Source organism: Dreissena polymorpha, chromosome 10 (assembly GCF_020536995.1).
Source record: "Dreissena polymorpha isolate Duluth1 chromosome 10, UMN_Dpol_1.0, whole genome shotgun sequence".
In the NCBI taxonomy this organism is placed as follows: domain Eukaryota; kingdom Metazoa; phylum Mollusca; class Bivalvia; order Myida; family Dreissenidae; genus Dreissena; species Dreissena polymorpha.
Window position 1 is genome coordinate 7,451,027 of NC_068364.1, and position 17,566 is coordinate 7,468,592.

Below are 17,566 nucleotides of genomic sequence, written 5' to 3' on the forward strand. Positions count from 1 at the left end.
GGTGTTTGGCCAATTCAACAAAAGCCATGTTAACATGATAATACCCGCCGAAATGTGTTTGCGTCCTATGAAAACATTTGTTTTAGAGAGAATAATAATAAATAAAGGGAGATAATTAAAAAACTACGGCCGATAGAGTTATGGTTCATGTTCACTGCATTTTTCCTAGTTGCAATCTGTTTATATTTCTAGTTTCAAGTAAATCCCTTCAGAAGATTTAGAGTTATGCTCCGGACAAAAATTTACTTCGAAATTAAATAAAGGGAGATAATTAAAAAACTAAGGTAGGTAGAGTTATGGTTCTTAGTCTCTGCACTTCTCCTACTTGCTATATGTTTATATTTCAAGTTTCATTTAGTAGATTAAGAGTAATGCTCCGGACAAAAAATTACTTTGGAAATATATATAAAGGGAGATAATTATAAACTAAGGTAGATAAAGTTATGGTTCTTGGTCACTGCACTTCTCATACTTGACATCTGTTTATATTTCAAGTTTAAAGTAAATCCCTTCAGTAGATTAAGAGTTATGCTCCGGACAAAAAATCACTTTGAAATTAAATAAAGGGAGATAATTCAAAAACTAAGGTAGATAGAGTTATGGTTCTTAGTAACTGCACTTCTCCTTCTTACCATCTGTTTATATTTCAAGTAAATCCCTTTAGTAGATTTAGAGTTATGCTCCGGACAAAAATTTACCTCGAAATATATAAAGGGAGATAATTCAAAAAGTAAGGTAGATGGAGATATGGTTCTTGGTCACTGCACATCTCCTAGTTGCCATCTGTTTATATTTCAAGTTTCAAGTAAATCTCTTCAGTAGATTTAGAGTTATGCTCCGAAAAAGAACACATTGAAATTATATAAAGGGAGATAATTTAAAAAAAACTAAAGTAGATAGAGTTGTGGTTCTTTGTCACTAAACTTCTCTTAGTTGCCATCTGTTTATATTTTAAGTTTCAAGTTAATCCCTTCCGTAGATTTAGAGTTATGCTCCGGACAAAAATTTACTTTGATATTAAATAAAGGGAGATAACTCAAGAACTAAGGTACATAGAGTTATGGTTCTTAGTCACTGCACTTAACCTACTTGCCATATATTTATATTTCAAGTTTTTAGTAAATCCCTTCAGTAGATTTATAGTTATGCTCTTGACAAAGATTTACTTTCGAACTTATATAAGGAAGATAATTTTAAAAAAACTAAGGTAGATAGAGTTGTGATTCTTGGTCACTGCACTTCTCCTAGTTGCCATCTGATATTTAAGTTTAAAGTAATGCTCTGGATAAAGTTTCTGACGGAAGGACGGACGGACAGACGGACGGGACCAATTTCTATATCCTCTCCGAAATTTCGGCGGGGATAAAAATGCATGTCTATTATGAAACTCTTTCTCGCTTATTTTTGGTTTCGCATAACTAGTTATAACTGAAATCATCTAAGAATAATGTGATGGCTTTCTTCTTTAATTCGTTTACAAGAGTGTTGAAAAATGATGAAAATTATATACTTTCATCTTTATGACATATGACGACATAAATGGACAAACACTTAATGGTTACATAAATATCGAATAGCGCTTAAGGGTTTTTATGTTATATGCAATTATGGCATGATAATGATGTTTGATGTGGATTATTGATTCACTTTTACAATAATCATTATCCAATTTGTATATTCTTGTCCCAAACAAATACGAATATATTGCGTTTTCGAGCATTTACGCCAATCAAATTGTTTGCATACATATATGAAAGGTTAACACATAAGTCCAAGCACTAAAGCATCAAAAACATTCGATTATTGTTTTGGCCTAAATCTTTCGACAATTTCATTTACTTTTTCCAGATGTTGAAACATATTCATTCTATTTAGACGTAATTGTTTTTAATTGTTATGGGTTTATTAGCGTATTGTATCCGGCAAATAACATTTTATCAAAAAGAAACGTTTATTATGTCACAACTTACCTTAAATAAACGTGTTCTTAGAAATAAATGACTGGAGTCTTTTTTTTCTGTCGCCATTTTTTTCTTCAGTTTGAATTATCCTACTCATTTTGGATTATCGATGTACAGGGGGTCAACTCGTGATGTTAATCTTCACAAGAATTCAAAGCTTTCTTCTCTCTGATTTCCCGCTATCGTTAATTGATCTGCAAACATTTACATTTTAATAACGTTGGATTATTAAATAAGGTAATTCCAAGATATAGATACCTTTTGCATTCTATTGGCGTCCACTTATCATGTGTAAAATATGTTTGCCTATAACTCAAGCTACTTAACAAATAATGTTAAGACACAGTATGTGCCAGCATATACAAAGTTGAATGTATACTTATAATATAAATAAATATATTTTAAACTAAATATAAATTTAAACACAATTATATGACAAAAATAAAGTACGAAGAATATTGGAAGCGTTTAAACTGTATTTAAGAAATGTTAGAACTACGATTGCACTTACGTCTTATTTTTCGACGCGGCTTAGAGCTCACGAATCTTTCTTTGGTCGCCTCATCGAGTACGGAGTTCTGCACACGCCGTTGTACCATATCGTGCATCTCACAGCATGAAACGCCTGATTCGAACGTCTGAAGTTCGACTGCAATTTCGCAAACATCGAAATAATCACGTCGTTCGCGTAAGCCAAATAGCCCCCTTGTCTCACAAAATACCTTCCCGCAGGAGTTAGCTGAAATTAGTTTGGTGTACCTTGATTGTGAGCTTTATCGTACATATTTGTTTTTAAATATTGCTCAATCTTTAAATGCGTCTGTCCGCTTCTATCGCTCTGCGCGTTTCTAACGACAGTAACGTCAATGACGTCGTCTGTTGTGACGTCAAACTTGCTAATAGACACGTGCAATTGAAAACAGGCCTATATCGCATGATTATACGATATGTTGTTTTTCCCGTTAAAGGGGCCTTTTCACAGATTTTGGCATTTTTCAACTTATTAATTAAATGCTTTATATCGATAAATGTAAACATTGGATCGTAAAAGCTCCAGTAAAAAATCAAGAATAAAATTAAATAAAGGAAAAAAACATTGCCCGGACGAGGTTTCGAACTTGTGACCCCTGGAGTCCTGCCAGAATCCTGAAGTAAAAACGCTCTAGCCTACTGAGCTATTCCGCCGAGTATACATACTTGACGTATTTTATACGCTATATAAGCAATCTTCGTAGTTTCACAAAATTTAACGACAAAAACAGAACTCTCCAAATTATTCAATCGTTTCGCGTTGCAACGCTTTATAATTTTTAGGTTTTAAAATCGTCAAAAGATGCATATAATGGCTATATAAGACCATGGTAAATGTTCAGTATTACGGTTTCCTCACAAATATCATAACTAAAACGAAAATTTGCGAATCTGAAACAACTTTTTTCAATTTTGTCAATTTACCAAAGCGTGAAAAGATCCCTTTAATATTACATTTGTTTTTCCGAACGTTATGGACGATTTTCCGAACGTTATGGAAGATATTTATATTATGACGAGCTACTTGTAAAAATAAAATTTTACATTGCTTTTTTATCAAGGCTGGTATTAATTACGCGCAAAAGAACGTTTTACTACCTTCTGTAGAACGCAGTGTTATAAACCACGTTATTAAATGTGTATCTTTTGTATGAAAACGCGGCAAATCGGTTTTAAATTGTACCACAGCCAATGTTTCAAGTATAATATTAATATTTATATGAACCATCTTGAGGTTTGTCGTCAAGACGTCGAGTCCATTGTCAATTATACCTGCAATAATTTAGCAATAACTTTGCATGTATTCCGCATATTTAAATGATCCATTATTGAAAGTTTGGTAACTGTAGTTTGAAATTTGTCAATATCAGGAGCAAATTACATTTTAAATAGAAATGTAGATCTACTCACTGAATGGGAGGTTAAAGTTTATCAGCTAGTTTCTGATAAATTGTTTGAGGGATTTTACCTTAAAACAACTGTTTTAAGTTTTAATGCAAATTAAGGGCCATTTTGAGCGTAGACACAGGATGGTTTAACTTGTTTCGTAACCTTGTTTTTAAGTTTGGCTTTGCGGATTTCATTCAATGTTGATACATTTATTCCCTATATTAAAATGACCCCATACTATAACCCTAGTTTAAAATTCGTAAAGCTTAAGGCTCGTGGTTTATGTGCTTTAAGCCGCAAAATAAATTATCCTTAAATATTCAAAACTTATCTTGTATTCTAAATATGATTGATCTTCGAAAAGTGTATCGTGTTCATAAAACAAAACAAACTTTGGATGTTTAATAGGAATAATCATCGAAGAACAAAATCAAAACCCAGCAAGTTCGTAATTAATTAGCAGTAAAATACATAATGTGTTTTATGGCATTAAAAGGCCATTTCAGGTTCGATTGCTTTCTTTTCTGTGAGAAATTTGATATATGCACAAAGAACATAATTTAAACGTAATACTAGTACTTGAACGAAATCAGAGCGAGATAAACCAAATTAAAGGTGGATTGAGAAAACAGTCGGTAAATACTTTAATTATTATATCCAATATGGCGGATAACGTTTCGATTAAGAGCGTCAAGAGCGACGCAAGTGGCAAGACGTCGATTTCGTCAAATAGCCGTCCGTCGACTCAAAAGTCTCAGACGTCAAAAGTAAAGAGACGTCGCCGGAAGTCTTCAGTTTCTTCCGTCGGAAACGGCGCCAAACCGAAAAAAGATGGCGGCGGTATCTTCGAGCAGACAGCCATACCAGAAGAAGAAAAGCTTCCGCTAGAGCTCTGCGGCGCGTGTCAACGGGAGGCAAGACACGTTGAGGCGACGCATTTCTGCGAAGAGTGCTCGGAGAACCTGTGCGCCACGTGCGTGCAGCAGCATCGAAAGTTCCCGCTGATGAAAGATCACGTGATCAAGCCGAGGGGCGGGGCGACTGCCGTGAAGACGGTTGCGATGACGACGTGTGAGAAACATGACGGGAAGGCACTGGACATGTACTGCTTTGATCACGACGTCGTAAACTGCGCGGCGTGCATCGCGATTAACCACAGGTGCGTACGTCTAGTGACGTTTATAGCGTATTTTATCAGAACACATAAGTTTAAATATATTTAGTGTAGCGAGTGTGTTTACTTATAAAATCCGATACTTGTCGTCATAAGAGAAGATCTATAGAATACAGGACGCCACATTCACTACGCCTCCGCAATTAAGAACATATTGTGAAGCTTGATGTATTACATAAAATGTTCGCTATTATTTAAATAATTTAAACACATATTTAAAATGTACGTTCGAATGCTACGAGTGTCGTTTTATTTTTTCAAGTATACGTGTATGTTATTATGTTAATCCTAGATTATGACACTATTGTACATTAATTTTGCCAGTTAACGACAATAAGACAATTTAAGTTTGCTAGCTTTAATATACTTTGATGACATATACCATACATCTTATACATGCCGCGTTTTATATCAGAAAGTGCAAGAAGGTTACGTACCTCCCTGTGGCAGCGAAGGACATTGCACAAACCGAAGAGTACAAAGACGTCATAGTTACCATGGAAACCCTACGCGTTGAACTGGCCACATCGCGCGTGCGCAGAAACGAAGACAACATCCGGTTGTCGAAAGAAAAAGACGATGCTGTGCATAGAGTTAAGTACATACGTAAGCAAATCAACAAATGCCTCGACAAACTCGAAGAGAAAACGTTGGAGGTATTACAAAACCAGTTCAGAGAATACAACGCCAGAATCCAACACGATATAGACACATGCAACGAGATTATTGCGACGCTTGCACGAATAACGTCAGAACTGTCACCGGCAACGGTCATGGATGATAGCCAAAGGTTCATCACCATGCGCCAAGGGAAAAGCACGGCGTTAAAAGCAAAAAATACAATCGCGACACTGCATGAAATGAAGGGCACAGAACAGATCCAGTTCCTTCCGGATCCCCGAATTACCGACCTCGTAAAGAGCCTGCCGTCGCTGGGGAGCTTCGCATCGGAGCAGCGCCTCCTGACGGCAACCCTGGTCGCGCAGTTTGACGTTCACCTTGCGAATGACGTCAGCGAATGTCAGATTCTCGGCTCGGCTTTCCTGCCAGATGGGAAAGCAATTCTAGCCGACTGGGAGAACAAAAAGGTCAAACTTCTCAACCAGTCGTTCAAGGCACGTTAAGGCTCGAAGCTTTTGAGAACTGTTTATTCATAAATTATATTGTTGAATGTAATAGTTAACTGCCATGTATTTGTCATAAAAGTCTTCTCTGACTCATTGGTTTGTCATCCATGGCATGTAATTGTGATAAACATCCGGTATTTATATTTATTTAATAAACCGTTTTGTTGTTTTCCTTTCTTGGTGTTCAATCCAAATGGTTGCTGTTAATACTGTTGTGCAATTATTTTTCGAACCAAAATCTATGTAGATCAATATATCTTTCCCTTTTAGGTTTTGGATCATCTAAAGCTTTCCGGATGTCCATACAGCGTCTGCTGCGTGAATCAAAACGAAGGACTGGTTTCCATGACTAACAAGAAATCGATCCAAGTCTTCGAGATCGACGACAGGCACAAGATGCGGGTCGTGCGGTCGATAAAGACGAAGGACTTCTGTAAGGACGTCGCCTACTTCAACGGGAACGTTTACGTAGTGTGCGGCGCGTCTCGAGAAGGTTCGGACAATCAGTTGACGATCTACACGCTTGATGGGACGTTCATTCGATCGATAGTAACGGACGCGAACGGCGACGTCCTATTTCAGAGACCACTATACGTTTCTCTGAACAGTATCGGTAACGTGATAGTGACCGACGAGGATAAGGGTGTCATGTCAATGGACGATACGGGCAAGGTTATCTCGCATTACAGCGACGCGACTTTGAAGTATCCCAATGGCGTGGTGGTAGTGAACAATGACCAGGTATAATAAATTTGAATTATACAATATATATATTCCGATTGAAATTTAGTCTGACATTTGTGTGGTAAATCAAACAGTTGGAACTGTGATTATTTTGTGGGTTTTGATGTGTTGTCGTCATGATTGTTTATCGATAGATGACAAAAACTTCAAAATATTTTATATTCATCACAACTATTATAGATGATTTTGTTACACTCACAGTTTAATAGAGTCGTCGATATTTTTTGTCATTGAGTGTGTCCTCATCCTCCTAATTATCATAATTATCATCATAAACATCATCAACACCACCAGGACAACCACCATCTTCACAAAGATTCTATTTTCATTATAAACATCATTATATTTAGGTTCTGGTGTGCGGGTTCGGATCGCACAACATCGTGCAGCTCGGTCGGAACTTTGTGTTGCTAGGGGAGATAGTGTCGGAAGCGGATGGTCTACGGAATCCCAAGAGCGTCTGCTATGACGTCAACAGTCAGAGGATACTCGTCACGTGCAAGAACACGAACTTTATAAGAATTTATAGCCTAAAATAGCCATGTTTAGATCTAAGATATTAATCTTCGTAACATCGTAAAACGATGTAAAAAAGGAAAAGTATTGGGCTCTACACTTTGACAATAAAGAGATCTTGTTGATGCTTTGAAATAAAATATTTGTTTTCTCGTTCAAACGCTTTTTTCACTTAACTGTACAAGTTTTTATTTTCGCATCGTCAAAAATTATTTTGAGAAGCTTGAAGTCACATATACAGGTTCATGTTACTTGTTTGCCTTGGATTGATGCGGTATTTTTATCTGTTTGCATAGGACTATGTCAGTAATGCCTATATATTTTAGTATGATTGATAATTGTTAAATAAACTATTTGGCTTATATCAATTATTTATTTGACTGTATATTTGTCATATGATAAATAAACTATAATAAACAAATCACTTTAACATGTAATGGGAAACTATAATGACCAAGATACTTTAACATCAAATAGGATACTATAATGAAAAGTCGTTTTAACATCAAATGGGAAAGTATTATGACCAAGTCGCTTTAACATTAAATGGAAAACTAAAATGGCCAAGTCGCTCTAATATAAAAAATAAAGTATAGTGAACTAGTTACTTAAACATATAATAGGAAAGCATCATGAACAAGTTATTTTAAAATCAAATCAGAAACTAAAATGACCAAGTTAGTTTAACAACAAATGGAAAACTATAATGGCCAAGCCACTTTAACATCCAAGGGAAACTATAATGAAATAGTCACTTTAACATCAAATACGAAACTATAATGAACACGTCATTTACAATTCAAATAGAAAAGTATCATGCAAATGTTATTTAAACATCAAATGGAAAACTATAATGGACATGTCACTTAAACACAAAATGGGACACTATTAAACGTCCCTTCAACATAAATAGGAAACTATTTAGAACAAGTCATTCTAACGTCTAAATCAGAAACTACATGAAAATGCAAATTTAACATAAAATGGGAAACTATATTGAACAACTCACTTTTACATCAAATGGGAAACTACTATACACAAGCCATTATATCATCAAAACGGCGGAAACTACAGTTCACTTAAATAGGACCCTGTAAGATTTAATAAAAAGGAAAATTACATGAAAATGTCTCTTTAATACGAACTTGGAAACTATATGAACAAGTTTCTTTAACTGTTCGTTTTAATATACCAGTAAACGTAATAGATATTGAAAGCGCATTGTTTTGGAAAACAGGGTTAATTAGAAATCGATCCTTAATAAACAAAGAAGCGTAAGTTGATACAAGTGTTAACATGACAGGACATAAGTAGTTAAAGGTAGTCACTAGATGAGGCAAATCTAAATCATAAACATGTACATTTAAAATAGTGATTACATTGCAGATATAAGTTTGCGATAAAAAAACGCAAAAGACGTGAAAGAAGTGATTGGTGCAGTCTCTTACAAATATTTTAATCGTCAAGCTAGGTAACAAGACAACAACGAGATTACCCTTTCAAATTGCGAAGAGGACTTTCACAAGTCTATGAACACACCCTTAAACGTATCACATAACAAAATTGGAAATTGTAAACCCTTTAATATTTAAATGAAAATATGACTTTATACAAGGTTATATGCTTATAAATATAGGATATTGCAATCGGAAACTTGATAATAAATAAATACATACATAAATAACTCAAACATGCTAACATAAAAATGTTATTATTAGAAGCTTATTAATGCTTACGTGATCAAATTTAATAATTTTTTTACGCTACAAAACACTGGAACTTTCTACATGAGCGCCCACGTGCATTTCAACACGGGGAAGGGTAAGAAAGAAACGAAAGAAAAGGACACAGTCAGCGTTAAAGATGCCAACATTAAGGTAGGTAATTGCACGTTACCTATAAAACACGCTTAAGTAATATTTTGTGCTTTTTTTATTTTCTGTTTTGTTGTTTTTGAAACATGCATTGAAACTTAATACAAACGACGCCATGGAATTAAAAAGTAAATTACAAAAACATGGGTTATTACAACGTGAATTAATTGAACGATCGGTGCATAAATGCATGCATAATCAACAATTTAAAAATAAATCTTTCACTGAAATCCTCAAATCGTCATGTGAAGAATGGAATGGGCTATCATCTGACCCGAGTCATGCGAAAATGGGTCATATGTCATTTGCGGCCTGTGTAGCACCTGACAAGCCTGCGCATACGCGCATACATGGTCACGAGATACCATGTCTTTTATTAAAACCACGAGACATTGTATAGCTCCTGATTCGATGATTAGGGTCGGTCTTAGTGACCACAAACAAATTTGTACACCTAATGACCATGTTCGGTTCATTGAAACGTCTTCTTCTTAGTCTGCTCGTACTAGCTGCACTCTTATCGGCACTCGATTCAGAAAAAAACCCATATTGTTCATGCATTAAAATGCTCTATTTCGTTGTACCAACCCACCCTACTTAATTTCATATCTCCCTCTCCTAAACCCGATCTTAAGCCGGCAAACATCAAGGAAGCATTCGAGGGAGAGTTCCTGTGCACGACCTGCGAGCGGGAGGGGACGCGGGTGGAAGCCTCCAACTTCTGCGCCGACTGCAACGCCAACCTTTGTCCACAGTGTGTCGGCCAGCACCGGAAGTTCCCAACTTTGCGCGGACACAAGGTGGGAAATTAATGAGTGTCCGGAAATTGGACTTAAGGCTGACATTTATAAAGAGGAACTTTTTATCATATGCTGAATAAGTGAAATAGGCGTTTCAGATGTGTCACGTTGTGGCGATGTTTCAGGTGTTGTAGATGTGCTATGTGTTGTAATTGTGTTATGTGCGGAAGATATGTCACACATTGTATGTGTGTCACGTGTTTTAGAAGTGTCATGTGATTATACATAACCTATGTGTTGTAGATATAACTCTTGTTTAAGATGTGCTTTATAAATATGACACAGGTGTTTTGTATCCTTGCCATGCGTTTCAGATGTGTCACGCTTTGAAGATATGCCAGGTGGTGAAGAGGCGTCGTATGCTTTAGAAACGTGGTTATGTTATTTTGCATAATGATTCATATTGCAGATTTGTCATAGTTAAATACACATGTACATACTGTGCTGGAGACTTCTTACGATTTTTTGTATGCCATGTGTTAGACATTTGTCAAGTGTTGTAAACATGCCACGTGTTGTAGATGTGCATTATGTTGCAATTATGTAACATCGTTTACAGTTATTATGTGTCATTCATGTGTAACGTGTTGCAAGTAGCAATTACTTTGATGTGTCACGTGCTGTGTTACGATGTGCAGATTTATCACGTGCCACGTGTTGCAGGTTCTGAGCAAGTCAGCGCGGCGACACCTGGATCGTGACGTGGAGGAGGAGGAGAATCTTCTCGAGTGCCAGAACCACCCGGGCAAGATGGTGGACATGTACTGTAGCGAGCATGATGAGATCTGGTGCGGGGGCTGTATGGCCATCTACCACAAGTAGGCAGCCTTAGGAAATATTATTTTCTCAGTAGGGTTAGGGAGTAATATTCTAACGCAAGTAAGAAGGTTGAGAGACTCACAATCTAACACAAATAGTCAGAATTTGAGACTAGTAAGTGTTCTACAGTAAGCAAGCATGATTTAGGCTTTATCTCAAAAGTGACTTAAATACTTCCGCACCACTTTGTCACAGGAATAACAGACACAGCTTAAGCTAAAATCAAAGGAACATAATCCATGAACATGTGGATCGATGCGCGTGCTAACGAAATTGTTTCGATTTTCAACAGAAGAGCTTGAGAAATGAAGAAATGCCACATGAACATAACATTTCATGCTTCGGCCATAACATGGCTAAGATCAAGGGCACATTGATCAACATAAAAATATTTGTTCAGCCAGCATCGAATGACAGACGAATAGGTTTGATGGAATTTACGAAAGCCCAATATAAAAGAATATTTCAGACAATGGAATCAGAGCGCTTTAATATGACTCTAACTCTTACAGTACTTTTTAAATGTTGTGGTCTCTTGTATGCCCACAGGACCTGTTCCAATGTCGTGTTCATTTCGGAGGCCGCCAAGCCCATCATGAAGTCGAAAGAACTCAAAGACACGCGCTCAGGAGTCATCAAAACCATCAAGGTGATACTGATGTCATGTTTGTCACATTTATTGATGTAAAAAATCACATTCGTCCAAGCAATTGGAATGGAAAACGGACATTTTTAATTGTTGTCTTTTTGACATAATTATTGATTTAAATGTGATAAATTTCCAGCAAAAACAGAAGTCGAAACTGGGACTCTGGTTCAAACAGTAAAAATTCGGGTACATGTCAAGGTATTCCAAGTGATAGCAGTTTTAGAGCATCATTAAATAAACCGTAAGATGACCGTGATTTAATTTCAGGATAACTTATTAATATGTTAACTAAATAAAAAAACTTAGGAAAATAAAAATATGATGATGATTATAATGATGATGAGATGATGATGATGATCATTTTTTAAAGGAATACGCGCAGCTTAAACAGCGAGTCGAGCGCAACATGGACAACATAGCCAAACAGAGCGACGCAACACTAGAAACCATCAAGTCCCTGCGCATGCGCATCAATGACGTCCTGGAGCAACTAGAACGCGGCGCCATGGTGCAGCTGAAGGAGATTTACACCCGGAACTCCGTTCAGATCAGCGAGGACGTGCTGCGCTGCGAGGCGGTTCTGAAGGCGCTCAGCCAGGTGGATCGGGAACTTAACAAGCCGCTAAGCCCCTCGAACTTGGAACCGGACATCTTTGTGTACATGCACCGCGCCCAGGAGAAAATGAAAGTAAGGTCATAGCTAAGGGTATACTTGGGCATAACAAAATACTGGTTTCATGTTACAGCTGGAGTAACATGTAACAAACGTTTTTTAGGTGTAATGCAATACATTCGAAGGCTAATCATAATGTTACATCAACTTGTATATAATATACCTGACGGGACAAGATTAAAGATTACACATGGGCAAATCTTCTCGAATCGAATTAAACCTTTTATTTTACTTTATTGTCCAATAATGACAATTTATATTTTCCATTTATTTTCGTTTATGTTTCAAGATGGCGTCGAACTACTTCGGATTGCTAGAACGCGGAACTGTGGGGGAACGCATCCGGTTTGTTATAGAACCAGAAATCGAGGACTGGCTGTACAAAATGAAGAACCGTCATCTTGGTCATTTCATCTACAAGTATCGTCTGAACGAGATTCCCGTCAGAATGGACGATGAAGTCACGACCTGCGTAATCAACGGAGCGTCTGTCATCACTGACGAGCGAATCCTAATGACTGACTGGAGCAACAAGCGGCTCAAACTCCTCGACAAGTTTTTCGCGGTAACGGACTGTCTAAATTTGGAGTCGGGCCCAAATGATGTCTGCCACGTCTCGACAAACGAGGCCATGGTCAGTCTACCAGACGAGAAATCCCTTCAGCTGGTTAAGATTGATCCTAAGTTGTCTCTGGGTAAGAAATACGACATCGGAGTGGAGTGCCGGGGTATGGAGTACTGGGCTGGGGAGCTCTACGTGATCTGCGGCGGTCTCGAACACGAGGTCAAAGGACACCTGCGCGTATACAACACCACGGGAAAGCTCATCCGGGCAATCGAGCATGACCACCTGAATGAGCCGATTTTCTCGATCCCCATGCGGATGGCCATTTCTAACGACGGCAGCAAGATCTACGTGACGGACGGTGAAAAGGGAATCATAACGCTCAAGAAGTCAGGTGAGGTGCTGCCACCGTTCCAAGACGCCGCCCTGAAGTGGCCCTGGGGAATCTCCGCAGACAACAGCGACCAGTTGTTCGTTTGCGGAAGTAGCTCCAATAACGTAGTGCAGATCCGGGACAATTCCAAGATCGGCGTGGCGCTCCAGGGCGTCGACGGCATAAAGGATCCCATGGCCATATGCTTCTTTCCCGTCGGCTCGAAGCTAATCGTCACTACGGACAAGAACGATTACATCAAGGTTTTTACCCCTCTGTAACACTGTCCGAGGGTAGGGACTCTTGCCGGGCTGTTTAATTATTATTTTTGCGGTGTATTTATTTTTCGCACTATCGAATAAAATCTTATTCTCGCAGTCCCCTTTTTATACTTGCATATAGGGCATTATATGACTGCATTGCTCCGATAGGTTGTATCGCACACGTGTGACGTTGTATTCGACGAGCCCATATCACTTCATTTATGAGATACTTCCTTTATCACTCCCGGAAACCCGATATGCTGTGAGCAGTTGGATCTGCTAGGAGAAGTTGCCGATAGATTTCTATGAATTTCGGTAGGGTAAGAAAATCCAGTTCTATAATTGTTTAAAGGCATTTTTAATTATATACGTATATTATATATATACGTATGAATTATAGACGTATATTCTACCTGTATGAATCAATTGCTTTACATTTACAATGATTTTCAAACAATAAAAAAAGATACAAATAAGCTGGAAATTAACTTAGCTTCAGAACGGATATAATAATAAAACCTCAAAGTTCAATGAAAATTATCTACAATGCATCAGAGTGGGCATAAATCAGCTGTAATAGTGAGCTTTTAAGTTTATAATTGAACTGCACTCATGTCATATCTCGACATCTTTGTACAGCACCATGTCATATCATTTTTTCATCAACATGTTGAATGTAAAGTCGAATTTTTCCATCAATACGAATTTTTTTTAAGAAACCCTGGCGGATGTGTTACTCGGGGATATTGTTTAATATAATTGTCGGTGCAAAAACTTTTTCACTGGCATACCTTTAAAGAAATTTGTAAAAAAAGTGCTAAATATGGGACAAATCCCGGCATCGTCGACTTTAAATAGCCATATTTCAATAAATCCTGAATATTAATAACCAGGATTTTTCTAACATACATGGTACTACCTCCTTTGCATACATCAAAATATATTTTTACTCAAAAATGCCTTTAAACAATTATAGAACTGGATTTACTTACCCTACCGAAATTCATCGAAACCTATCGGTAACTTCTCCTAGCACATCCAACTTCTTACAGCATATCGGGTTTCCGTTTTTTTCTATAATATACCTCCTCACGATACAAACAAATTGAACTACTGCTGAAAGCAACAATTTTTTTTGAATTCGCCACAAGTACATAAAAGATAAATCAAATCACAAGTTGTAAAAAAGACTCGCATGAATACTTCGCATTCGGCTTTTCCCAATGTCACTTAGAACGTAACGGATATTTACTCTACGTAACACCTAACTACATCCGCTTTACAAACCGTTGAATACTGAACGGATTTCACTCTGAGTTGCGTGCAATATATATTGACCGATCCGGTTATTTTTGTGAATGTTTGTAAGTGAATACGCCTGACGCGAATCGTCGAGCAACGACTATTTATCAGTATTAGTTTTTGACATAACTTTATCTACGCAACTCGATTTTTTGCCATGCATCTCCTACTTTCTCGACCATATAAATTTTGATATAATATAACTCTGCCAGATGCTGTTTTGTCAGATGCTGTTTTGAGAGTATATGGATACTTGAATAGGAAAAAAACCACACTGTTTTGCGAATTTTATTTGAAAAAAAAATGTATGTTTTTATCTCCTAAAATAATGTATAGCCTCAATTTTGTCTCCTTTAACCCATTTACATGTATGCCTAGCGTCAAGAAACAAGGCCTTGGCAAACAGCGTTGACCCAGATGAGACGCTGCATGATGCGGCGTCTCATCAGGGTCTGCGCTGTTTGCTTGGAGGAATTTCTGTGAGAAATATTCTAAATAAAGAAACAATTATACTAGGCATCCCTAATTTTGGAAATAAATTGATCCAATTTAGAAGGATGGGAGAGTCCACTAGGCATAAATTGCTTAATATTTTTGACATTTGGTACTTACTGTTGTCATCACAATAACAATGACTAATTAATTAATCAAAATTTCATATTTCGAAATATTGTTACCCCAAGCAAATACATTTCAGATTGAAAAAACGGACTTTTTATTTAAAAGCGATTTCAGTTCATGCCCTATCAACAAAATTAAGATGCGTTTGGTTATTTTATTGTATTGTATTCGTAATCAATTTTCTGTTATCACAACATTTTTGGAATACAATAATGACGTGGTCGATCGTACGTAAGTACCTATAGTGTGGCGTAAGTAAGAATAATATTTGCTGGTGTTCTAAATGGCGGCTGTTCGATGTTTTCATCCAAACTTTTGAAAGGTTTGTAAATTTACTATACATATACGACACAACAATTGTGATGATCTGATGATGTCTATTTAACCTCAGTATATATCCTGCAGATGAAATATACAAAAGTAGTGAAGAATTTTTAAACACAAGTGCCTGATTGTTTACGATTGACACAGTTTACTGTATGCGCATTTTTAGGTCATACATAAGTTTTCTCTGCAGTTTTCTCGACTTGACTCGCTACGAAATTTCTTAAGGGAATCACAAAATTACAGCTCCCGCTAAGAAAATTTGTAGCGAGTAAAGTCGATATATAAAGCGAATATTGATACGAAATAAACGCTAATCTTTTTTCTTACTGATATGTCTGGAAAGCTCCGCAATTTCGAGGAGCAGAAAAACAGTGAATGGATATACACAAACCATAATAAATCAGTCACTCAATTAAAATTAGTAACCAATTTCAAGTCATTGTCTAAAACTATATATTCCACTCATAAACATGTTAATCCACGAATAAAATAACGTTAAAGTTTAATTGGATTGCACGATGGACAGTTCATAGGTCTTAAGACCTGATGTTTCGAAGCAAAATAAATAAAATGTTTAAATTCAACATGTGGAAAAATACTTTTTTTGCATCTCACGCAAATTAATAAATAATTTAATATATATACCTCACAACAGCCCTGACTCCACTACGCCATAATCACATTGTCTATCCGTGAATGCCAATCATGGCTCGTAACAGTTTCCACTATTAATCACACTGTACAAAAATTATATCCCACATAGGCCTCTATCATTAATTACACGGTATTATAAACCAGTGAGTATAACACTAACCTAAATAGATTCCACCATTAACCCTACTGGAACCAGTTTGCACAACCCATGCCTCACACGAACCTCCACCATTAACCACGCGGTAACCTATGAGTACAAACCACATCTCACACAAGATTCCACCAATTTTTACTCGGGAACCATTTAGAAAAAAAATATGCCTAAAACAAGCCTCGAGAATTCATAACAAGGTAACCATTGAGTACAAACCCCACCTCACACCAGTTCCCATCACTGATCACGCGAGAACACGTGAGTACAAACCACACCTCACGCCAGTTTCCACCATTTATCACACAGGTGCCTGTGAGTACACAGCACACTTCAAACCAGTTTCCTTCATTAATAGCACGAGAATAAACATTAATAAATTAAACATTTAAATGGCACAACAGCCACAAACACAAAACAGCTTTAGACATAATGAGTATTATGCATTTAAGATATTTCCTTAAGTTAACACCGACAAGCTTTTGCAGAAGGGTCACTTATGATATGAGCCTTGCCATGGGAAAACTGGGCATAATGCATGTTCATTAAATGTCTTCCCAGAGTAGCATGTGCAGTCCGCACAGGCTAATCAGGGACGACGCTGTCCGCCTTATACCGGATTATTGTTGAGAAGACATTTCCTCTAAACGAAAAATTCTATAAAAGAAAGTGTTGAATCTGAGAAGACACTTTACGCACATGCATGAACCCCAGTTTAACTAGTACGAGATACATTTAATTTTTATCTCATAGGACACTCCCTTTAACTCAGCGAAATGTAGACCACGGTGTTCTACTAGAGCTGTCTTACCTTGAAACAACAAAGAGGCGTACCGTATTTCAATCACTGGGTCATTGTTAAGGCATTGGCTTTCATTCAAATTAGCGAAACAATTGTATACTACACGGCTAGACGCGGTCTTTAGCTTTGTAGGTGAGAAAAACATGAAGACAGTGAAACCATGGTTGGTTGGTCGCTTTGAAGGTTGGTTGCCGTCAAAACAGAGCATGGCACGGTGAGTGTGAAATAAACCTAGGCTGAAACTTTACACG

General features: G+C 37.2%; 3 protein-coding genes across 3 annotated transcripts; all 3 read left to right on the plus strand.

Moving 5' to 3' along the window:
- Positions 1-4,543: 4,543 nt before the first annotated feature.
- On the plus strand, positions 4,544-6,179 carry LOC127847960 (E3 ubiquitin-protein ligase TRIM33-like). The gene is made up of 2 exons (XM_052380212.1): positions 4,544-5,040; positions 5,471-6,179. The coding sequence occupies exons 1-2, from the start codon at positions 4,544-4,546 to the stop codon at positions 6,177-6,179; spliced, it is 1,206 nt and encodes a 401-aa protein (XP_052236172.1).
- Positions 6,180-6,470: 291 nt separating this feature from the next.
- LOC127847105 (protein lin-41-like) lies at positions 6,471-7,526 on the plus strand. The gene is made up of 2 exons (XM_052378717.1): positions 6,471-6,923; positions 7,277-7,526. The coding sequence occupies exons 1-2, from the start codon at positions 6,528-6,530 to the stop codon at positions 7,463-7,465; spliced, it is 585 nt and encodes a 194-aa protein (XP_052234677.1). The 5' UTR covers positions 6,471-6,527; the 3' UTR covers positions 7,466-7,526.
- Positions 7,527-10,746: 3,220 nt separating this feature from the next.
- On the plus strand, positions 10,747-13,522 carry LOC127847961 (uncharacterized). The gene is made up of 4 exons (XM_052380213.1): positions 10,747-10,934; positions 11,485-11,584; positions 11,955-12,272; positions 12,547-13,522. The coding sequence occupies exons 1-4, from the start codon at positions 10,747-10,749 to the stop codon at positions 13,474-13,476; spliced, it is 1,536 nt and encodes a 511-aa protein (XP_052236173.1). The 3' UTR covers positions 13,477-13,522.
- The last annotated feature ends 4,044 nt before the right edge of the window (positions 13,523-17,566 follow it).